Source organism: Falco peregrinus, chromosome 17 (genome assembly GCF_023634155.1).
Source record: "Falco peregrinus isolate bFalPer1 chromosome 17, bFalPer1.pri, whole genome shotgun sequence".
Classification (NCBI taxonomy): domain Eukaryota; kingdom Metazoa; phylum Chordata; class Aves; order Falconiformes; family Falconidae; genus Falco; species Falco peregrinus.
The window spans coordinates 3,073,437-3,095,487 of NC_073737.1; the positions used below are offsets into that span (position 1 = coordinate 3,073,437).

Below are 22,051 nucleotides of genomic sequence, written 5' to 3' on the forward strand. Positions count from 1 at the left end.
TTGTTGCTGCCAAGGAACAAGCCCATTGGTCTCTAATATCGTAAACTGTGCTGTAGCCTTACCATAAAAATGGGCCAGCGTTGTTACTGTCCTGCAGTGAGGAGCGTTCTGGGGTACCAGCGCCTGGGCCGCTCTGGGGGCTCTGGGCCAGCACCGTGGTGTTCCATGGTGATCTCTTAGTGGCATCTAGCGCTTAACACCTGCAATAGCATCTGCTCGCAGGCGGGGCTGCAGTAACCTTGAGGACTTCTCCTGAGAGAAAGCATTTGCAGATCTCTTTTTACGGAGAATCCACTCCCACATGAGGGCTATAGGCTTAGACCTTTTAAAAAAAACCACATTTATAATATCATCCTCCTCCCTACATCCCAGTGCTTGCCTTTGATTTGGGTATTTAGTGAGTCTTTTCTTAAACTTTGATATATTTGTCATTAAATCTCGCTCTTGGGGATTTAGGGTCTCCACAGTCCTCAGTGCTAATCTCCATTTCCCCATAGCACTGATTTTTCCTTCCCAGTACAGTTGTAAAATTTTTGCTTTTCTGGAGGGCTGAAACTATCTAACCTCACGCAGTAGGAGCATCAAGGCAACAAAGATGGTGTCTGTCAACATTACTGGCAGAAAGTCTGTGTTCAAGCTCTGAACCCCTTTTGTGAGGTTTGTGTGGGAAAGGGAGAGAAGGAAGGCAGTACGGAACAGCCGTGAGAAGCAGGGTGTAAATTAAGAGAAATCTTAAGGGTTAGTGCTAGACATCTTCAAACCCCTAAACTATACTGCTCATAGGTGTTCCTTATTTTGCCTGTTCCACCCCATTCCTACAAGCAGTGAGAACCAAGCCTACCTTGCTTCCTTTTTTTCTCTTTTTTTGGTCCCCTTTATAAAAGAAAAAAAAGCTCTGCATTCGGTATATCATATCGCTCGACTGATGCACTGCACAGAACCCGCGTACTGTCTTGAAGGTCTGCATATGCAAGAGAGATGCAAAACTTTGAATGTCATCTAGACTTTTATTTCTAGAATGGAGGGGTTCTGAGGAGGAGAAGCATTCTGCCTCTGGAGAATCAAAACTCGAACGAACCGTTACAATAAATTTCTTTTAAAAATTAAAGCCTATTTCAAGCCGGAGAGAATTGACTTACAGAGGACATTTAAAGCTCTGAAGACGGTCTTATCTGCAGTACTGCATGCATCAGGCAGTACCCTAGAAAAAGTGATTATTGTGTTGATGGTGTTTCTTAATTTTGGTTCTCCATATTGAGAATATAACTTTCCTGTTTTTCAATGGGAGAAAAGGGGAGTAAGAAGTTTAAGAAAAAATTTAGGAAGATAAAACTCATAAAATATGAGTCAGGATTAGATGAATGGAGAAATTCTTAGGGCTATGAATGTATCATTCATGTGCTCATTTATTCCTATGCAAATTAAAGTGAGTCATAAGAAGCATACAGTCTTTACTTTTTTATTCTAAAGTATGCATCACTTAATGAAACTTTGCGCTGTTCACATTATTTCCTATAAAATTCTCTAAGCTGCTTATGGAAATAAATCAAGCCCTGCAAGTAAATACAGGGAGTTTGTCTTTAATGAGGGTGCAAAGAATATGCTATATCCAGAACCCTTAAGTTGTAGGTGAGTACTTCTGAATATATTTGCACATAACGATGAATTGTTGGTAACAAAATAAAGCACATCCACATTTTTATAGGTCCACACTAAGTGGAGATTAGTCTGAACCACAAAATACCAATCTGGGTATTACACTGGGTGACTTCTTGGGTGGCTTTATTGTTTGTGATTAGGTCTAGAATCTGTAGCATTTAGTATTAGCTTGAGCTCATCAGTTATAAGATCTTGAATTTATTTGAGAATTTATTACATATGACAGTAGAGACAGGCAGGCATCAGACCTGTGAGATCAGTCAGATTCTTCCACTGCTGCTGCTCTCTGTCCGTCTGAGTGTCTGTATCTTCCCATCACCAACTGAGTGCCTGTGACTTCTTTTGTAAGGAAGCAATCTCTGAACCAAGGCAAAATAATTACTGTTTTTTATGAAATGTATTGAACTTCTTAGGAAACAACTGGTCTACTCTTGCATGTAACAGGCTTCCAACCTAAATAGGTGTGTTTAGCTTTCTGGTATCCTGACTGCCAAAATCAGGGGCTTGATTTTGTGGTAATACTTTTCATATAGACTTCCTAGGAGCAAAGGAAGAAAAAAAGAATACTGCTTTTAAAAAAGGAATTATTGATTGCAGTCTGCTGAAGACAACTCCTAAGAATTATTGGAACCTCATTTCCAGCCCTGGGAATTTTGATTAAATCTGACCACACTACCCCCTGCTGAGGACACTTTCGGGAACAAGCTCTGCAGACATTAAAGATGTAAGAGATACATTAAATATAAAATAGTCGATATTCATGATACAGCTGTGATGGATAGATACCACAGCATTGCAAGAGGACTTCTACTAATAGGCACTTTGGAATTAGCCAATAATTCTTAATGAGAATGCCTGCCAGCACTTCCTCCTTCTAATCTTTCACATGATCTCGAAAAGGAGGGAGAAGCATGATTACTGGCACAAAAGTAAAATATAAATTCTGAGTTTGCAAGTCTCTTGGTACTTATTTTTTTTGTTGCAGTTGTGCCATAGTGGCTCCAGTTGAGGGTTCTGGCCAATATGACAGCAGAGAAGCAGGAATAAGAAAGAGAAGGAAAACCCAACCTGGATTCATACTGGTGTAAATAAGCAGAGTTTCTAAGATGCTAAATAACTGACTAGAGCAAAACTTATCCTTCTTTGATTAAGACTACCTGCAGATCATGCTGTTACACATAGAATTTTGCTGAAATCTTCATCTTGTTAGTCTGAGCATTAACATTGACTTTGTATCTCAGCTCCTCAAGTGTTGGCAAAACACCTTTCTATCTGCTTTTAATGCTAAAACAAACTTTCATCACAGCTTTCCTTGCTGTTCCATGTGTTGTAAATATAGAGTAATTATGTATTCAGTAATCTTTTCCTTTGTCCTTTAGTCTTTTGCAATGAAATGTCTCTTACGGGTAGTTGAAGGATGCCACAATAGCAGCAACAACAAAGCTTATTCTTCTATCAGGAAATTAACTGAGCTCTGTTGTATCTCACTGATTATAGAACTAGTTTAATTTTCCATAGTAAATGGGCACAATATAACATAATAAACCCCACAGTACCTTAGCACTGAAATTAAGTATTTTATCAGCAGTACTTTTCTATAAAACGTTTATCTCCACAATAATTATTCAGTCAGATAGCACAAGGGGCCCAGGCATATTCATGGTGTGAATGGTGTCATAGAACAGATATTGCCCTGGGGACACTTTTTATGCTGTTCCAAATCCAGCAGAATTCTATACTTCCTTTTCACAGTTCCAGACCGTTCACGGAGCTGCTATATGCAATTGCTTACATGGAAAACAATATTAGAAAGTGTGTGAATATGCTTTTAAAAATATTGTTAGGAACAAGGGGCCAAAAATGTAACCCTTTGACCATTTAGTTCTGTAGAAAATCAACAACTAGGTGAAAGAAAAGTCATCAATATTATGGCTGTTTCATAGACAAATATCAGTTTGAGAGAGAGGAGTTTAATCAACCCCCCCACAGTTGTGAAAGTGATCTTTCTTGAATTTATAAAGAAGAGTTCTTCCTCCAGCATCCGATGTTCTTTAATAAAATAGCAAAAGAATAAAATACAATTATAAAAATAGTGTGGGAATTTGGAATCCCTAGGTTATGTCCCAGGCTCTGAACATTTCTTTAACACAAAGGTTAGGGGGTGGGGTGGGGGGGAGAGATTTTTGCTTTTCCCTTCACAGCAGTTAGCTGTGGAATATAGTTTCCAACAGCAGTGCTGCCTCAACTGTTCTTCCTCTAGGAGTTTGAGTGTCCTTTTAAAAACCAGTGAAATCAGTTCCTTTAAAGCCATTTTCTCTATTTTCCTGGGCCGGTTCTTTAGGCTGATTTTACAGTGAAGAATGGAAAGGAAATAACTTCAGTATTTTTGAAGAGTTACTTGCTGCTTGCTTTTCATCGTTCTTAATTTGTGAAGCTCAAGTCAGTAACTAAGGCGGTTTTAAATCACTCAGAGTTTAACTAGATAAAAGACTCAGACAGAGAGATTTCCTTCTCTAATGATCTAACGATAAGTTGATAACGGTCATTTCTTCTGGAAGTTCATTTGGGTAACTCATACCTCATCAGATCAGTTGTTGACAGGACAAGGTGGCAGAGATCTTTATCTTACTTCACAGATTTTGTAATAAAAGCCTGAGGTACTGAAGGTCTATTTCTGTCAAACTTTTTCATTCTTTTATTCCCTAGAAATAGTCACAAATTCCAGTCCAGCAATTTTGAATATGAGATTTTACCCAAGGCCCTTGACTTGCAAAACCTTTCATCAAACGTACAGTAGTCTTTCAGACAAAGGGAATTGTAAGGTAACTGCTGCCTGTGCCTTCTGCTGACCTTTTAAAAAGAAGCTCAAAAGCTAGATAAAACAATTTAATATCCAGCTGTTGGAAAGGATCTTGGCATCATGACTTCAAATGTATCAGTCAGATGGTCTCCAACTGAAATTAATGTCACAACCCTTTTTGACATTACTGAGACCAACATTTGGTGCGTGAAATGTGAAAAACAAGCAAATAACATTTCTTTCAATGGGGCTGTGCTGATTTACATCCGATGAGGATCATGACTACTGAATGAGTTACTAATACGTAATAAAGTCTGGCTTCCAGGGGTAATTCATTCATGAGCTGAAGAGCTGAATTTGCTGCTGGCCTGTGAGGCTTTCTCAGTGTGTGTAGCAGCAATAAATGGACTCAAGTGAATTATAGATGATGAAGATAGTTAAAAGCAATTTTACAAGTGAGATCTGTGAATGCTCTACCACTTGAGGTATCATTTCCCATCGTGTTTCATTTCAGGAACATCAGATTTGGGACTGAATACCTTACTCCTGTATGTACGGTTGGCCTTCTCACGTTGAGTTGATGCAGATAAGTAAATGAAGGCATGCATATCATGTTGGCAATTGCAACACTGAACATACTCTTGTGTTGCCGATGTGGTGTTACACCTTGCATTTTCTAACGCAGAAAATACCCTACTGAGCTTTGCAACTAATGCAAAAGTTTTTTTTTTTGTGTGATTGATGCTTTGATTTGTATGGATAGAATTTAGAATTCATGCCTCAACAAAGGGAGAGATCACCATCTGGATAAAATGCAGACTAGATGGGAAGATTCTTCTGTCTTTCCTTAAAAAGAAACAGATGGAGGAGGGGTAGAGAAGCTAAGCTTTCAATTTTTAATAAACTCAGACATAAAAATACAAAGCTATTAAAACAGAAATGCCAACTAACTGATTACTCAGAACCTGCTCAAGGCAGAAATGTTCAAAGCTGCCTAAGGGTTGTTTCGGTCCCCATTCCTGTTTAATTGAAAAGGACTCAGGTTTCAGTAGTCAGATGGCTTTGGAAATATTTGCACAAAATCATGAAACAGTGCTGATTACATTTCATCTACAATTTCTGTTGAGGAAAAGTGATAAATCTGTCTAACAAACTATTACCCTACTGAGCACCATGTTGCCCCAAATCTACAGTTGCAAGGCTGTGTTGGAATCAACAGCTCTGCCCCATTAGGGCTGAAGAAACGCAGGGCTGAGCTGGAGGGAAGCCAGGGGAGCTACACAGCATTGTGCCTGCAGCCATGTCCCACGCTGGGGATACTGGTCATGCCAGTTGCTGCTCCTAAGGGGAAGTGAAGTCCTCGCAACCTCTCTGAGAAATCTGTCCCTGCTTATTATTTGAATGCTGATCCTGAGGTCATTAAAACCAGGAGATTTGGAACGTGGGTGAACCCAGCTGAGTAAGCAATGTGAAGAGAGTATCTGTGCAGCTTCTGGACTTGAGCTGATAAGCCTGTGTGGCACAGCGCTGGTGACATGCAATGTCAGGTCTTTATTAACTGAAGACATACACTAGAAAATCTAAGCCTGAATGGCTTTCTGAGGAACTTAATGTTCCTAGATTCGTTTCAACGAGAATTAGCTTTTGAGATACTTCTAAATTCCTACTAGGCACCTTTCAGCATCATTAAGCATCTAAATAACTTTTACAGATCTAAATACCTTTACAGATCTTCCCCCAAGACATACATTAGTTTTGGACAGGAAATCTGTCCAAATCATATAATTGCTTTTGGTGGTTTTACACAAAAGCAAATTTTACCTAGCATCTTTTCCATCGCTTTGTCATCTCAGAAACATTGTTTAGCCACAGTTCTGCTGCTTTGTCAGCCTAGAATATCGTGAAAGATAATGTTGTGTTATCATATGCAGTTAGCCTCCTGGGGAATTTGCTACTCTGTTCTATTCAGAGAACTACTATATGCTCTGCTTAAGAAGCAATTTATACTGTATATAAATAGAACAAGGAAACAGTGAACACCCGTTCATGTTAGACCTTAGGTCAATGAGGTGTGCGCAGAGCTGCTGTGTATTTCTTCCAGTGAAGAAATTGTTCCCTTCCATCACTGCAGGAAGATGAAATGTACTGAAATGTAACTGCAGGAGAGAGAGATGGTTACACAGCCCTTCGCTTACTCCGTAGCTGTAAACAGGAGAAAGTACTTCTGTACAAGTTTGTCATACCTTAGCCCCATGTGATAGTCAAAAGGTGGGTTGTAGTAGCTGTAAACCTCAGTTTAGTTAATGAACCTTTGCCCTCTCTTGCAGCTGTGCTGGTCTAGGATATCCAGGGGGAAAAAAGAGTGCCCGTGAAATTGATGGCAGCTAAGTAGTGGTTTTGTTGAAAAAAATGTTTAGAAGTACCCCTGTTACTGTAACAGAATGACAAAATGAACTAACAAAAGGGTAATGCAAACTAAGTAACAAAACTAACATTATCATACAAGCATTTGCCTTATTTGGGTAGCAAAATGTGCAGTGAAATATTCAGCTATAATGTATTTGGGCTACGAGATTTTCAGATAATATGTTAAATATTGTTCCATGATAAAACATGTACAGGCAGATGGATAAACCCACTGCTTTCCTCTTATTTGTGGTGTGTGTATTTGCATATTTAAAGGCTTATGTAGCTTAGTGTGCTGCTTTTTATTTATGGTTTCTGCTAGTGATTGGAAAATAAGAGCCCAGTTCTTAACCAGACCTGGTCATTCATCAGCTGGAGGGGTTGAATTATTAATTAACAAATGACTTCACTTGTAGTAGTAGTACTAGTAGTAGTAGTGTTTTAGCTGGTGTGTAAAACCACTTAGTATTTTGCTGAACAGCGTGGGTTTTATTATTTTATGTTTTCCTCCACCCTGTTTCCACGTCTTTTCTCTCGCTATGAATGTAAAGTTGATTCAAGTGCCATCTTTTTTGTTTGTGTCTGCACAGAACCTAGCTAGATAGGGTCCAGGCTGGTGACTAGAAGAGTTCTTAAGCGTTAGCCCAGGAAAAACCTGCCTTTCCTCGCTTTTCCACTCATTCCGTGAAGGTCGGTGCATTTTTTAGCTCTTGTAGTTCTCCTTTGGAACACAGGAGGGCAATGGAATTACATTTCTTAAGCTTCGCTTATGCCACACAGACACACAAAAAAAATTGCTGTTCCATAGCCCTTCGGAAATGTTTCTAAGACACGGGCTTCTTTCTAACGACTGTTATCTTCACATTCTGAAATGCTAAATTTAGATAAAGGTTTTACTTCAGCAATCTAATTTGCAAAAATGCTGTTCCTTCAACCATGAAGTAAAAGACCCAGGAGTAATACAACTTTCTTAGTGCACTAAAAATGTGAACAAACTGTAGTCACTCAAATTCTCTCTGGTTCAGATCTGTAATGTGACCTCAGTGTTGTGATTTTGATACGGTATTTATGTAAACTGAGTTAATCTCTAATGTAGCCTCAATTAGATTGTAACTATCTATCCTGCTCCTGTTTGAGGCAGAGAAGAACAGGGTTCAGGGCGTTCACCATTAATGGCCCTGTTACTTGAGTGTTAAAAGAAAGAAAGAAGGGAAAGGGGCATTTGGTGATATTAAAAAAATGAAATAAAAGGCTTTCTGAAATAAAGCCTACTTTCAATGATAGCTGAGATTGCCTCCTTCGTGTGCCCCTGACATTTACAAGTCATTATATTTAATGAAACATTCACCAACTTTCCCTACTTTGGTAATAAAACCAACTACTCTAGTTACTACTTGTCTGTCTTTCATGCTTTGCTTTGTTTTTCATTTGCTGCCAAGAATTTGCTTTACCTGCGTTGGAAAATGCTGGCACAGCTCAGCCAGCTTAACTACAAAATCAAGAATCTTAAAGTAAAATCAAGGTTCTAGACTGTCAGTCAGACTCTTGATTAGAGAACCTCTAGCCAAAGGCCTCAGCAGCTGGAATACAAGTGCTCTTTCAAAAACTCATTTCAGTGTCATCATGAATATTTTTCTTCTTTAAATAATCTGGCCTCAGATCTAAGCATGTTCCACAGTCCTTCTCTTGTCATTCACAAGATACTACTCCTCAAGCTATTTCTCTTCTTTATTTGGGATGATGCTAGAGAAAGCTGTGACTAAGCATAAGTAAAATGGAAAGAAAACCATCTTTACCAGAAAAGAAACATGTTTTTCTGAGGAGGGTCATTTTAACTAACTTTGGATAGTTAGTTAAATGCACACTGAATTGCATGCAGCAAGGAATGTTTAGCTCGAACCACTGGAACTTTTGCAAGACTGACACTTCAGGCATTGCTAAAGCAGCTCTCCAGGTGTGGGTGGAGCGTTCCCTGGACAGAAGGGAATGCAGCTGGTGTAAATAAAGCAGTCTCCTCTGCATGGTTTGTTCTGCCATATACTGCAAAAGGGCCACGGAAAAGCCACATTCCATTTGCAGCAAGGAGTATTTTGAAGTCCAGGCAGTCCGAGATCAGAGCCTAGAACAACCTGTTCAATTGTCTTGATAGCCTTGTTACGTTGCTTTTTTTTTTGTTAAGGTCTCAAAGCACTTCACAATATTAGGCTTCCATAAAAAAATTGCGGGTGAGTCTTCCAGCAAAATATCTAAATATTTGCTCTTTGTACAAGCTTGGGTGCCCCCAGCCCGTGGTGAGGGGACTGGCTCTGGACACCACCCTGTACTCTCTACAAAAACACTACAAGGGCTACGTTTAGTGGCACTACTGAATCTTTAGCTAAAGGAACTGTAAGATTTTGTGCATAAGAACAATGACTTCACATATGTGCCAGTACGACATCTGATCATGGTTGGCTGGGTTGAATCAGTGTTTTATAAATAACAAATTAGTTAACCAGTTCCAGCTTGCAAATACTTTTTTTTTTTTTCCTACAGCTTGCCCTACACGTTGACATACTCTGTGTTGAAGCTTCAGGTGCCATTTAAGTATTGAAAGAGCCCGTGTTCACATTTAACCTCAGAGGTGCCGTGTTCACGTGTTCAGTGGTTCAGATGTATACATCTGAATAGAGTTGGGAGCATCTCAGTCATGCCATGAGCAGCCCCTGGGAGAAGATCAAAACATCGTTTTACAGAAGGGTTTGGCTGTCTGGTGGAAACTGGGTGTAGCATTACTCTCTTCACAGCTAGATGAGTAATGAACTGTCTGTAACAAATTCATGGGCCACACATTCTTGACAGATGACGGATCACCACATACTGTTAAAAAAAACGTATATTGTGCTATGACACTGTGGCTGATGGTGATACCAAGGGTTCTTACATTTAAAATTCTGCCCTCAAAGAACAAACTTAATTGTTAGAGCAAATTATCAATCATTAATTCTTATTTATGTTGCTCTGCCACTTAGAGGTACCAGTGAAGATCAAGGCAAATTAAACTTACTTGAAAGACAGGTTGGAGAGTCTATAGTATGGAAAGCTGTTCTGAACATGCAAGAGGGATGTAGGCTGGGAATCGGAGAGACGTGATCTGCCCAGGGCACCACAACAGCTGAGCAACAGAGCTACACCTAGCACTTCTGGCCTTTAATGTAAACTAATAAGAAATATTATCTCCCCAGATTTTCATGGGCCTTTAATGTAAACTAATAAGAAATATCATCTCCCCAGATTTTCATGCTTTAGTGCAGTTGAACAGGTGGTTAGGCTTTAAAATATTCTGAGTGATCATAGTTCTTGTTGCCTTTCATGGGAGGTGGCAGGAAAGATCAGGCACCAGTAACAATTACATCGTTATACAGCTGCAGAGAGATGATGAGAACCTGGATCTCCTCAGTTTGGACCTAATGCTTTGTAAGGCATCTGCCAGTGTGATTTGCAATGGTGCTGCTTAATTAAGGGTGTAAATAGTAGGTGTTACTGAATATCTTTCTCCCAGAAAATCCTTGGCACCAGAGCCAACGTGACTACGGCGGCCAGCCAGCCTGGGTCAGGTCAGAGCATCAGCCCTGCTTTGCGGGACCCAGGTACGTGCACAGCTTGTCTCTGGATCACCAGTTTGGAACACTTGATCACAAAGTGAAGTGGAGCTTGGCGTCGTCAAGCGCCCTTATGAACAGGAACATTGCATCTTTCGCAAAGTGCCGTCCTGTGACCGTTTTGCCGGATGCTTGGAGTACTTCTGGAATAACCCCGTTGTTTTCTTAGTTATTAATGAATTACTGGTGGGAAATCTGTACCGACGGGGGCACCTCCGGGCGCTCGCACATCAGGCAGCGGCACCGGGCAGCCTCGGGGCGCGCCAGCAGCGCCGCCCCCCGCTCGCCGCCCCCCGCTCGCAGCACCTCGCCGCGGCGGCGGGGCCCGGGGCGGGGCGGCCCGGGAGCAGGTGATCCCCGGCGGGGCGGGGAGAGCCGCCTCCGCCCGCCCTCCGCTCGGCGCGGCGGGGGAGGCAGGAAAGTTGGGCGGCCGCCGGGAAGTTTGGGAGCATGGCGGAGCGGCCCGGGGCGCCCGGCCCCCGGCAGCGCGGCGGGGCGGCGGCGGGCGAGCGGCCGCGCTGAGCCCAGCCGCGCCGCGGGGAAGCGGCCGCCCGCCGGCATGGCCCGCTGGATCCCCACCAAGCGGGAGAAGTACGGGGTCGGTGAGTGCCAGCCCGGGCCGCTCGGACCCCCCTGCCCCGCGTCCCCCCCCGGCAGCCGCCGCTCCCTCCCCGGGGCACGGCCAGCTGCCCCCCCGCTGCCCGCTCCCCTCCCGGCCGGAGCCGTGCCTGTGCTCCGGCGCGCTCTGCGCTCGCTTCTCCCCCCGGCACTTTCCTCCTTCGTTCCTTTCGCTCAGTTTGTGCTGCAGCCGCGGGCAGGCACCGCCGAACCCTCGGGGACGGAGGCAGCCACCCGGCGAGCTCCGGCTTTCTGCCATCCTGGCGACCGACCTTTATAGTTTTGCCTCTCCAGCATGTTTTACAGCGAGGAGTGCTCTAACGTAGCAGGAAAAATGCCTGCTCTTGTCCCCCCAAAAGCAGTTGTGGGTAGGAAAAGTGATGACAAAAAGGTTTTAATGAGCAAATTGAAGACTGTGGGCGACATCTTTGCAGGGGATGGAAATCTTGACACTGGGTGAGCTTGACTGACACCTTGTGCCTTTTGACCTGTCCCCTTCTTTATGCTTAAAGGGAGGTTGTTTAAAGCTGGCTCTCTTTTCTCTAGGAGGAACACAACCAGTGGTGTCACCGATAAGCTCTCCTGTTCTTGAGAGTCTGATTAAATTGAAAGCCACACGGTTTTGAGGTTGCTTGTGAGAACTGAGCAGAGAACAATCGGCAGGAAACCACTAATGACACAGAAAACTTCTGATAGTTTATTTTAATGAAGAGTGATCTTCTGTGCCCCTTGTGTTCCATGGTAGACTTCTCGATGTGAGAAAACCGTGTCATTTCATGCTTGCAAAGTGTTAATTGCCCCAGCCCCCATGAGGCTGCTCATTCAGGTTCAGTCCATGAGTTTAAAGAACCTCATCCTGCACGGTTTTGCATAGAGGCTGAATTTGAAGTAAGTTCCCGACTCGATTTCCAGGTGGCTTTGCAGAGAGGCAGCCTGCTTCTTGCAGGGCTGTGGCTCCAGAGATACTCTACGCAGCACAACCTTATCTACTTTCTGTTCTGGTAACCGGCAGGGTGTGGAGTATTGTGTGCCCTGAACTTTGTTTCGTTCTCCGTAGGTAACAGCCCGGGCTGTTTATATGGGGGAGCCCACGTGAATGTCTTGGTGAGATTACTCTGAGCATCAGGAATGAAAATTTTTTTGGTATTGCAATGAAGTAAACTATATAACGCTAGATTATGGTGGGGTGTTTTATAAGCACACCTTTGAGCAAGACTCTTGCACCTCCGGAGTGGCCTTGGGCAGCAGGGTGAATCAGAGGCACTCCTCTAGCTTTTCATTAGCTTCCGGGGTGAGTTTTTTGTGCTGGCTTGAGTCAACTGCCAATTATGACAGCTCCTTTCCCAGAAAGGGCACCGGCTTCTGATTAAGCAGGGTGGAAGAAAAATTGCCTCTTCCCTACACTACCGATCAAAAAGCGTGCTGGTGGGAAATACCCCCTTTCTTCTGTGTACTCGGGCAGCTGTGTGAAAAAGGTACTTCTTTCCCCGGTATGCAGACCCCTGGACCAAGCTGACGTCGAGTCCGTAATGCTTCAGCTCTTGTGTTTAATTTGCAACCAGAAATCCACAGGGTTAATCCACAGGCAGGAAACAGTTATTTATGCAGTGACTAGCTTTATCGGACAGTGTTTGATACATGGCATTAATGCGATCATAATGTTGTCAGTCGATGTTTGTAGACTTGTCGGTTTGCTGTCTGCGGTTGCATCCTGCGCCGCATTCAATCTTTGCGCTCAGGTACCAGTCATCACTGGTTTTGTGCATACTTTGAAGAAGCTGGTGAGGATTGAAAGTGTGAGTTTGCTGGGCAATGAATCTGCCTGCTAACCAAGGTGCCCATTAGTACCAATTATGAGAGTGGTTGTGATGAGGGTAATGTCGCTGATTCGTATGATACAGGCCATTAGATGTAGCAACTTCCATTCACTGGTGGCCTGGGTAAGTTGACAGTTGTGAAATGTAAAGATAAAACTTCTTTTCAGAAGGAAGGCACACATTGTGGCTGTTAGCCTGTGCTTTGGAAACTAATATAGAACTGCTTGCGTTTATTTTGAACACAGCACTGTAAATCGTACCAATGCAGTAAGAAATTCCGAGAAGGAAACAGTGTGATTCAATGTCACTTGTCTGATTTTTGCATTTCAGTTCAGAACGGTTAATGTCCTGGATTATGTTCTACAGATTTGTTGATTGTGGGTTCAAATTGATTTGCAGCCTTCTAGTTTTGTCCTCAGCTGGTTAAACCAGCAGACTGCTACCTTTACCATAGATAATACAGATGGCATATGGGCTGAGTTTGAAATGGCCGGCAGCAGAGAGTGCAAGATTGGAAACTAGCATTTTTAGGGAAGCGTACGTGAGAGACAAATGGCTTGCAGTTTCTCACTTGCAGTGAATTTTCAGCCCAGTAACAGATGGGATTTTGGAAGCTTCAGCCTTGTAAAGGGACAAAAACACCACCGAGCATCTGATGAGCAGCATCTTGCCTCTTTAAATTTTCTGGGTCTCACAGAGCTTCCTTGCAACACGCTTCACCTCTAATTTGGGAAGGAAGAATACTCTCTGGTGCATCTTCCTTGAAAGCTGGTCAGTTTGGGGGCCAAACTACATGAAGTAACCTATTTTTGCTCATGTGCTTCTCACAAAGAAGGTATCATTTGCAGAATGCCTTTCATGCAGACTCTTTTGAGTCAAAAGAGCGTGCTCTGAAGGGAAGAATAGTTGAATAACTGCCCACAATTTTAAACTTCTATTATCTGTTTGGTTTAAAACTGTTAACTTAGAGCATAAGGAGTCAAGAATGTAATTCTTTTCTGCTGGCACTGACACAGGTTTGCATTAAGTATTACACTTCAGTTGTAAAAGCAGTTCTTCCATTAGTCCTTATCTGTTCTTAGCCTGTAAGTGTCCTTTGTGGACTGGAGAAGACTCGTGTTAACAGTTTCCGTACCAAGTATGAGAGAGTCTGGAGTCTGTGGAATCATAAGCTATTCTATTCTTTTCTAAACGATAGAACAGGCAGCTGGACCCCTTTTTTCTGATTCCTTCCTGCAGGCAGTGGCAGTGTGGTAAGCCAGGTCGGGGAACCAACCCAGCACGAAACCAATCCAGAAGTGAATGGTGCCGAGTTTTCAGCCAGAATGGTTTCCAGGTGACTGTAGTGATGGATGAGGTCCACATGCTTTGTATGTTACCTTTGACTGCGAACCAACAGGATGTGAAGTGTTCATGATTATGCAGTTTGATCTGTGTACACACCTATTGTTCAGCCAATCTGCAAATCTGGTCTTCCAGAATAAGAAATTATTAACTGAAGTTTTGTCGTAAGAGCTCTGAGACGTGAGGTCCAGAGAATAGTTTGCGTTTTGGTGAAGACAGTGTGGCTTGCACCTGGATGCCCTGGTACCCTGGACTCCCTGCTGCGAGACTCCCCCTTGAAATGTAAATTTACCCTTATTTGTGGAATAGTGGCTGCTCCATAGAGCTTGCTGGTGGGAGTGGGGGCGGACCAGGCGGAGTGAAGTGGCTCATCCTGTGTAGCTGCAGGCTGTAACGGACCATTCACTCCACATACCACAAAATGCTTCAACCAGACAACCAACTTGGAGCTTGCAGCAGAACACTGAAAACCACAAATTGTGATGTCCTGCTTAGACGGAGCAAGTGAATACTTAAGCAGTATTTGTTGCCTGTGATCTCTGCAAATTGTTAAATGTGTAACTTAAAATATTATTACGAGCCCACAAAAACTTCACTGGTCAGTGAGTTTTAATGATGTTAATGATATGAACATCGATGCAGTGTTTGTAGCTTAGGAATCTTTATAGGCTCTGAGTAAAACCAGAGTCATGTTTTGTTTAGAAAATGTCTTAAAATGTTGGGTTGAAGGGAAGCTAATTAGACAAAGCGGTTCAGATGCTCTGTGGAAAGTGTTTTGATCTGGTGCATTTTTAAAGGCCCGGGGGGGGGGGGGGGGGGCGGGGGCGCTGGGAGGGAAAGGGTGAGAAACTTTTGAGAGCTTCTTTCCCTGCTTCTTCACATCCCGTGCCAGGGATTCCCATTTTGCACCTCAGTAGTGCAGCTGCATGGGTGGCTATCTGACATGGAACGGCTCGATTTGATCGGGTTCCGAAAGAAGTGTGGCCGTTTGCTATGCCTGAAATATCTTAGCCATATTACCAAAAGAAACTGTTAGAGTGGGCAAAAGCAGTCTTTGAGTTTCAATCTGTCATCTTTTATTTTGTTGGGGTGTTTTTTTCTTTTTGAATAGATTTTGTTGGTAAACTGACAGGTAATTACCCCTAATGGTTATTGGTGGTACCTTTTAAACCCATTACATTTTTCCCTGCTGGAGGGACCGGCACATAGGACTATTCTTGTTGCAAAGAAGTATTTACTTTGTCAAAATACCATGTGGTGGTTGAGTTACAATCAGCTGCGTCATGTCTTAGGAATGGCAGTAATTTTTCAAATGTAAACCAGTGCCTGCCAGCTACATTTGTGATTTATGTGAGCAGAAATGCAAAGGATCAGAGAGGAAGAGAGAGTGCTGCAGAATAAGATTTTCTTACTAATGGTTTGATTTGTGATAACTTCTGATATGCTGGGCCATCAGGTCTTGGCTCCGTGTTCAGACTCCATACATCTTCTGCAAAGTTGTCTCGAAATACAGTCTGTGATCAAAGAGGTTTCACAGTACTGATAGTAGTACATCATGTCAAATTAGAGCAAACTTCGTATTTGTTTCAACTTGCTGCTTGCCTTGTCCCTACCGTTCCTGCAGAATGCTTCTCGCTTGAAATTGAAGTCCACTGTTGTGCATCAGGTTCCTGACAAGGGCTCTAGAAGGGTGGAGGAGCCCTTTTCATCTGCAGAAGCGGCTGCCTTCCTTTTTATTTATAGAAGCCCTCTACTCGTTTTTCCTTCCATTTGCTTTATTATGATTTGTGTCCAAAAATTGTCACGTTGATGGCAATACCAACAAAACTTTCAACAGGGAAGAGTAAGAACTTGGTATCGTTGACAGCAAAAAGTTTTGAATCTTCAGAGTAGTAGTATTTCTGATTTAGTTCCCCATTTTTTTTACTGCTGTGTCTGCAGTTTGATGTGAACATTGGCTGTGCTACTTTTTGCTTCCGTAGTCCTTTCTATTTTTTGTTAATCCATATTAGGCCGAATCTGTTGACTCTTACTTTTGGTGATTACTAGTGTCCTCCTTCAGTAGTTCCCTGTGAAACTGGTACTGTGGACTTCAAAGGCATTGCTGACGTGAACAAGGCTTGTAACTGTTCCTTTTCTTATTATTACTCTGAAAAGCACTATTTCTAGAAGCATCTTGTGACTTCTGGGTGCATTAGCTCTTGGGTATCCACCTTGAGACATTACTAACAGTCCTGATGTTTAGCAACTATTACACGCTTCTTCTTAGTAACAGTCAAGTCCCTTTATGGTGGCTCTGAATCCTCTCTTGAGGCATCCAGGACCGCTAGTTGCCTTCTAGAGTTGTGGCTGAGCTGTCTCCTGCTGATTAGATGTGGGCCTAATTGCTCAGAGGTGTCAGGAGGCTGTAAGCATGAGCTTCCGCTAGAGCTGGGTGTGCCAACCAGTTCCGAGTTTCACACCGGTCTCTTGCATATTCTTGTGGTTCTTCTTTTAGCATAGGACTGTGTTTGCTAGCACAAATGCAGACAGGAACTATGGAGATTAAAAGCAAAATAATAAAAGTTCATGAACTGAGAAAACTTAAAGCAATAGCATATTGATTGAGAAAGAGTAAATGTGTAGTAAGCTTTCTCTGTCATTCAAAAGTTGAAAAATGTACACCCCTTTTACATGCAAGCTTGCCAAAGCTCCTTTAATTGAAAGTCAAATTTCTTTTTCTTCTTTCCCCCCCGCCTTTCTTTTTTACTGTTTAACTTGCACTTAACTGGACTGGTAGGACATTTCTTTCAATTAGTGCTTTTAGGGGAAAAAATCTTATTTATGCTAGCATGTTAAAGACACAAGTATGGCCAAGCTTAAAACTACCTTAGTCCGAAGTCATAAACACATTTATCCCCTTGCTACCAGAATGAGAATATCTTTTCAGATCCAATGCATTTAACTTATGATTGAATGCCTAAAATACTGTAATGAATTTCGGTGTGTTTGCCAGGAAACATGTACTAATAAAACTGGAACATAAATCTGAATTACTAAACAGCTTTCTAGGTGGCCAGTTCATGGTTGCCTTCAAAGACGGAAGATGATACAGAGTGCTAGTTGGATCAGTTGCTTAAATGATAAAAATGTCTTTGTGGTATAGTACAGACTGTACCTCCTAGGAAGATGTCCCAGAATAGAGGGGGGAGCATTGTTTAAAGGATGAATTGCTCCGGCAGCCTCTTGAAGCTTTCAGATAGGTGTCTGGCACATTGTCAGAATGTATCTAAAAAAAGTAGTGATTGTTCTGTGGAGATTATTCTTTGGCCACTTCTTAAACTCTCAATTTTTGGAGGTGTCGCTGCAATAAAAGCAAACCTCATCCTGGAAAGTGCTGAATCTGGGGAAAAAGTTCATTGAGATACAATGAAGATAATAATAGTTTTCTGCTCTTGGGAAGCTTGGTACTTTGATCCTCCATAATAATAAAGCAGTTCATAACTTCAGCTCTGAAGTTTAATACTGTTTCGGAATGTCATGGGCAAACAGTGGCCAATTAGTTCTGAAAGAGTGCTTTTTTTCTTTTTTTCTTTTTTTTTTTTTTTCTAATGCAAGGATAACTAGCTTAAATACTAGAGACCTGATTCTTGCAAGCACTTCCATTCTCATTGCGCTGACAATGTAGTGGGGTCTTTGAGCTGCAGAGAGATGGAGTTTAACGTAAAGGAGTAAAGTAGCTCTAGAAGATGAAGGGAAGGCTACAATGCATGGTACCTGGTTCCAAATTCTTTATCTCCTTGCATCTTGTGCAGATTAATTAAAACCGATCTGCTTCTGCAGGTCGGGAGTAGCTTGTTCGTTCTTCTTCACAGCAAAGGGATCAATATTCTGGTTTGACTTTTTTCCTTCCCGTGTAAGATGCTTAGTTCCCAGCCCAGATTTCCTGTTCCTTGTTTCACTGCTATCCCCCTGTTTGCCATTTGCTTGTTACCTGAGATAGGTGGCAAGAAAAAAATTCTTGGGAATTAAAGGTCTCTCTGGAAACGTGAAACTGTATATCTTGCTATGCAGTATTTTGCAAACATGAATCAATGAAACCACAGGCATACATTATGGGAGAGTAGCCTGTTCCGAAGCCTGTGTTTGAGAAGGGCTGGAGGTACAGAGGCCAACTGAAATCCCTGTGGTTATGATATTAGAAACAACTACTTGTGTTAGCCCTGCCAGCATGAGTTAGCCCAAGTGCTGGTTTCCATAGAGGTGTTGTCCGGTGGAGGTAAAGAGTTTCTTGGCAGCATATCCCAAGGTTCTTAAAATGCAGTGAGCCAAGCCACACAATGAATTCTTCTCATACAAATTGTTGGAGAGTTTGTCCGTCTCTTTCTGAGCACATGGATAGAAAGGGGAAGGCGTTGGAGGCCAGAGAATGCTTGTATAAAAATTTATGACTCTAATTCTGGTGGGTTATGTTTGCAGCTGATGAAGTGGGATGCCTTGGCTTTATATTCTCTGTGGGTCTATCAGTTTGAGCTTAGTGTTGATACGGGTAGGTGTGATGCTAGCAAGGGACAATGCTGAAGTTTTAACTCAAGTGAACTTCATGGTGAAGACCTAGCCTGTAGGCACAGTTGGACTCCATGCTCAAGTGTTTTACTTATTAGACCTTGTCTCATCTCTCCACCCTCACTCCCTCTGGAAGTAATGCGTACAGCAGAACTCATTAGATAGTAACACTCCCAGCCCTGTACAGTAGTTATTTCCAAGTTTTCTTTCTACTCCCTTTGATGTTTTGCCCAGTAAGAACTAGGACAGTAATATAAAGCCAGTGGCAAATTCACTTAATTCTTTTGAAAGTGCCACACGCTTTTAAGTTGGGAATTAGCTGAGTAGTCCAATTTATCAAGTGATGGTTTTGGTATTTTGCTTTTACAAATCTGCCTGAAAGTTTAATTGCAAAAGTTATTCTTGTACTTAATGTATCCAAACACAAGTTGCGTGTTTGCAGGCTTGGAGCGGGGGGAAAAAAAGTCATTATGGTCAGACTTGGTAGAATTTGGTTGCAATTGTATGCGTATTGTAAATGAGCATCTGTTTCTTCACAGGCCATAAAAATGGAAGCATTCAAAACCAGAGGTTACTTTTGAGAAAACTGGATTTCAAATCTCTGGCAGGTATATGTAGTTGTTAAAATCAGAGTGTAAGTACCACGATACTCAGAAGGCTAATAAGTATGAAGCCCTTCTTTTGTAGAGGACAACACAATGAGTGATTGTGTGCCCGTTTTCTTCCAAGTCTTTCTCCAAAATGCATAATACAGAGAAGATGCATAATATTTTAAGTTTATTGAATTCCTGTAATACCAATAGGCTAACCTGAATGCAAACCAGAATCTGATTCAGCTAAAGGTGATGGCAAATCTGTTGATTTCTGTGGTCGTAGGGTAGTTGAAACAGTGTTCTGGGGTTAGAGCAGTTGCTCTGAAGGACAAGAATATGATTTAAAATACTTTTTTGGGAGAATACTAATCATTCAGGCTAGATGTTACTGCTCGGATTTCAAAGAGGCAGAATAAAGCTGCAGGGCTTGGAAGATACGCACCTTACAATAATATCGAGCATCCTTTAACCTAATAAGATCTATAAGCCACCTGTCATTATGGTATCTACTTCTTGTAGCCTTGCCAGTAGATGAAAAGGAGCAGTCTTGTCTTGTATCCTGCATGTTGAGAAGGTCACTGTGTCACAGTTGAATGTATATCTTGGTAAATGAATGGAGTAATTAAACACGCTATGTAGATGTGTTTTGTGAAATTAGAGCTAGTAAAAGATGCAGCTTTGATAGCACCAGGATCTGAGGTTTCTCTGTAGTGCAGAAGTAATAACAACACTGGCAGCTGTTGCTGCACCTTTCCTCCCTGAGCCAACTTTATACTGCTCCCAGTTGAGTACCAGTAAAACAGGAATGGCACTTTGGTGCCACTGCTGCCTTTTTCTTCTGTGTCAGCTGAAGGAAGGCTGGCTCAATGAAACTGTGAGATCTTCCAGCAGCTGGGTTGAGAACCATTAAGTCAAGGACCACCTTCCAGACTCAACAAGCAGTGTGTTGGCATCTTTTTCTACTTGGAAGCTGCTTTTGGTGTGCGAGTTCCAAGTTGGGTACTCCTGCATCTGTTCATTCCGCTCGAATGCTGACATGCTATTGCATGTTGTTTCGTTTGAATCCGCCAGACCTGAAACAGACTGTAGCCGTAAAAACTGTTTTATGCTGTGGCTAACACCCCATTTTTTTGTAGCTCCCCTTTTTATGTTTGAACACTTAGGCAGATACCGTTCTCATGGAAGTAGATGGAGGCTGGTGACATGGTGGGAACGAAATCTGAGGGCATTCCTCTCAACCACAGCCTAGGTAATCTTGCAGACAACCTTAAACAGTCGTTGTGGAAAGATCTATCAAGGCAACCTGACAAAAGTTTACAAAAGTATGAATCTTCAAGAAGAGAGGCTAGGCTATTTTCTTTTTGCATCTATATATCTGGATAAGGGGACATTTCATGGTGTTCTAAGGAGACTGGAATTGCAGATCTAGTTGGTTTTGGTGGTTTGTTGTTTTTTTGTCAAGCACTGGATTAAGCTGGGTATAGTATATTGAGGAGCAGGTTGGCTCCCTACACTGCTAGTACAGATTTTTTTCTCCTTTGGCTCACAGCGCTCCCTCTTACTCCAGACATAAGCTGAGACAGCTAATGTAGATTAATTCTTTATCTGAGCTTAAAATCCCTAAGGGCCCTTTAGAGTGAAAATAATGAAAGAAAGTAGAGAGCCTAGTGAAGAATATTACACACCTAATGATTTGTGTATGTTACCCATCTGTAAAATAAAATGCACACTTACTATTATGTGTTGTGACTCTGCTGTGCATTGTTCTGGTACGTGTTTTCAGGAAAATGGTTTAGAAAATTTCTGCACGTGTAAAACCAGCAGAGCTTTAAACTCTGCGTCGAGATGGGCAGGAGGGAAAATTGGACTTTTGGGGACGGGGGTGGGTATTTGTCTGCCTTGTGAGGTCAGAGTGGGTTATTGCAAATCCTAGCAGCTCTGAGTTGAGTTGATCCTTTAGTCAGTGGGTGAGGTCAGAGTGGGTTCTACTCTAACAGGATTTTGCCCAGGGTGTCTGTACGGATGCCTAAGGTATTTGGAGAGACTTGTTTTCTGGTGGTTTTCCTGCTGTAGGTTTTCTTTGCCATTGGTTTCCATGGCCTAGTTGTGAGGAGGAGGCAGAGGGGCAGAAACTTTAAAGCTCTTCTGTCTGGGCAAAATGTGGAGCTACTGTGAAATGTGCACTTCGTGACAGAAAGAGAGATTGCAAGATTTTTCCAAGAGTCTATCTGCTCATATACAGCAAAGTCAGGGTTAGTACACCTTAATGCTATAACAAACGCACTGTACCCTCACTCTGCTAGCCACTGACAGGTACGTAAGTCCAGAAAAGTCACTGGTCATCAAGAAAATTTATTCTAGAGTCTCTTTAATATAACAGAGCATTTCTGTGTGGTTCAGATCACAGAAGCAGCTACAGTTTGGCTGCTTCTACCGCAGCACACTTACAGAGAGACAAAACAGCTTATGCTGTGATGATGTTATTACTGGTATCCAAATCAGTGAATGTTGAGGATGTGTATCTCTGTCCTCTATTGCAGTATAGTGCATTCTGAGAACAGGATTTCCTTTATTTTCATATGGCTCCTGTGGTATAAACACTTTGCAATAAATATTTGAGGGGAAGAT

At 42.2% G+C, this 22,051-nt stretch overlaps 1 protein-coding gene across 2 annotated transcripts in view; it reads left to right on the top strand.

Moving 5' to 3' along the window:
- The first annotated feature begins 10,907 nt into the window (after positions 1–10,907).
- DOCK5 (dedicator of cytokinesis 5) overlaps positions 10,908–22,051 on the top strand; it is an 85,746-nt gene continuing 74,602 nt past the window's right edge. For both annotated transcript variants that reach the window (XR_008750046.1, XM_055820206.1), the window contains exon 1: positions 10,908–11,108. Coding sequence is in view for 1 of the 2 variants with exons in the window: in XM_055820206.1 (XP_055676181.1) it covers positions 11,066–11,108 (43 nt within the window). In the remaining variant the exon portion in view is untranslated. The remainder of the gene's footprint in view (positions 11,109–22,051) is intronic.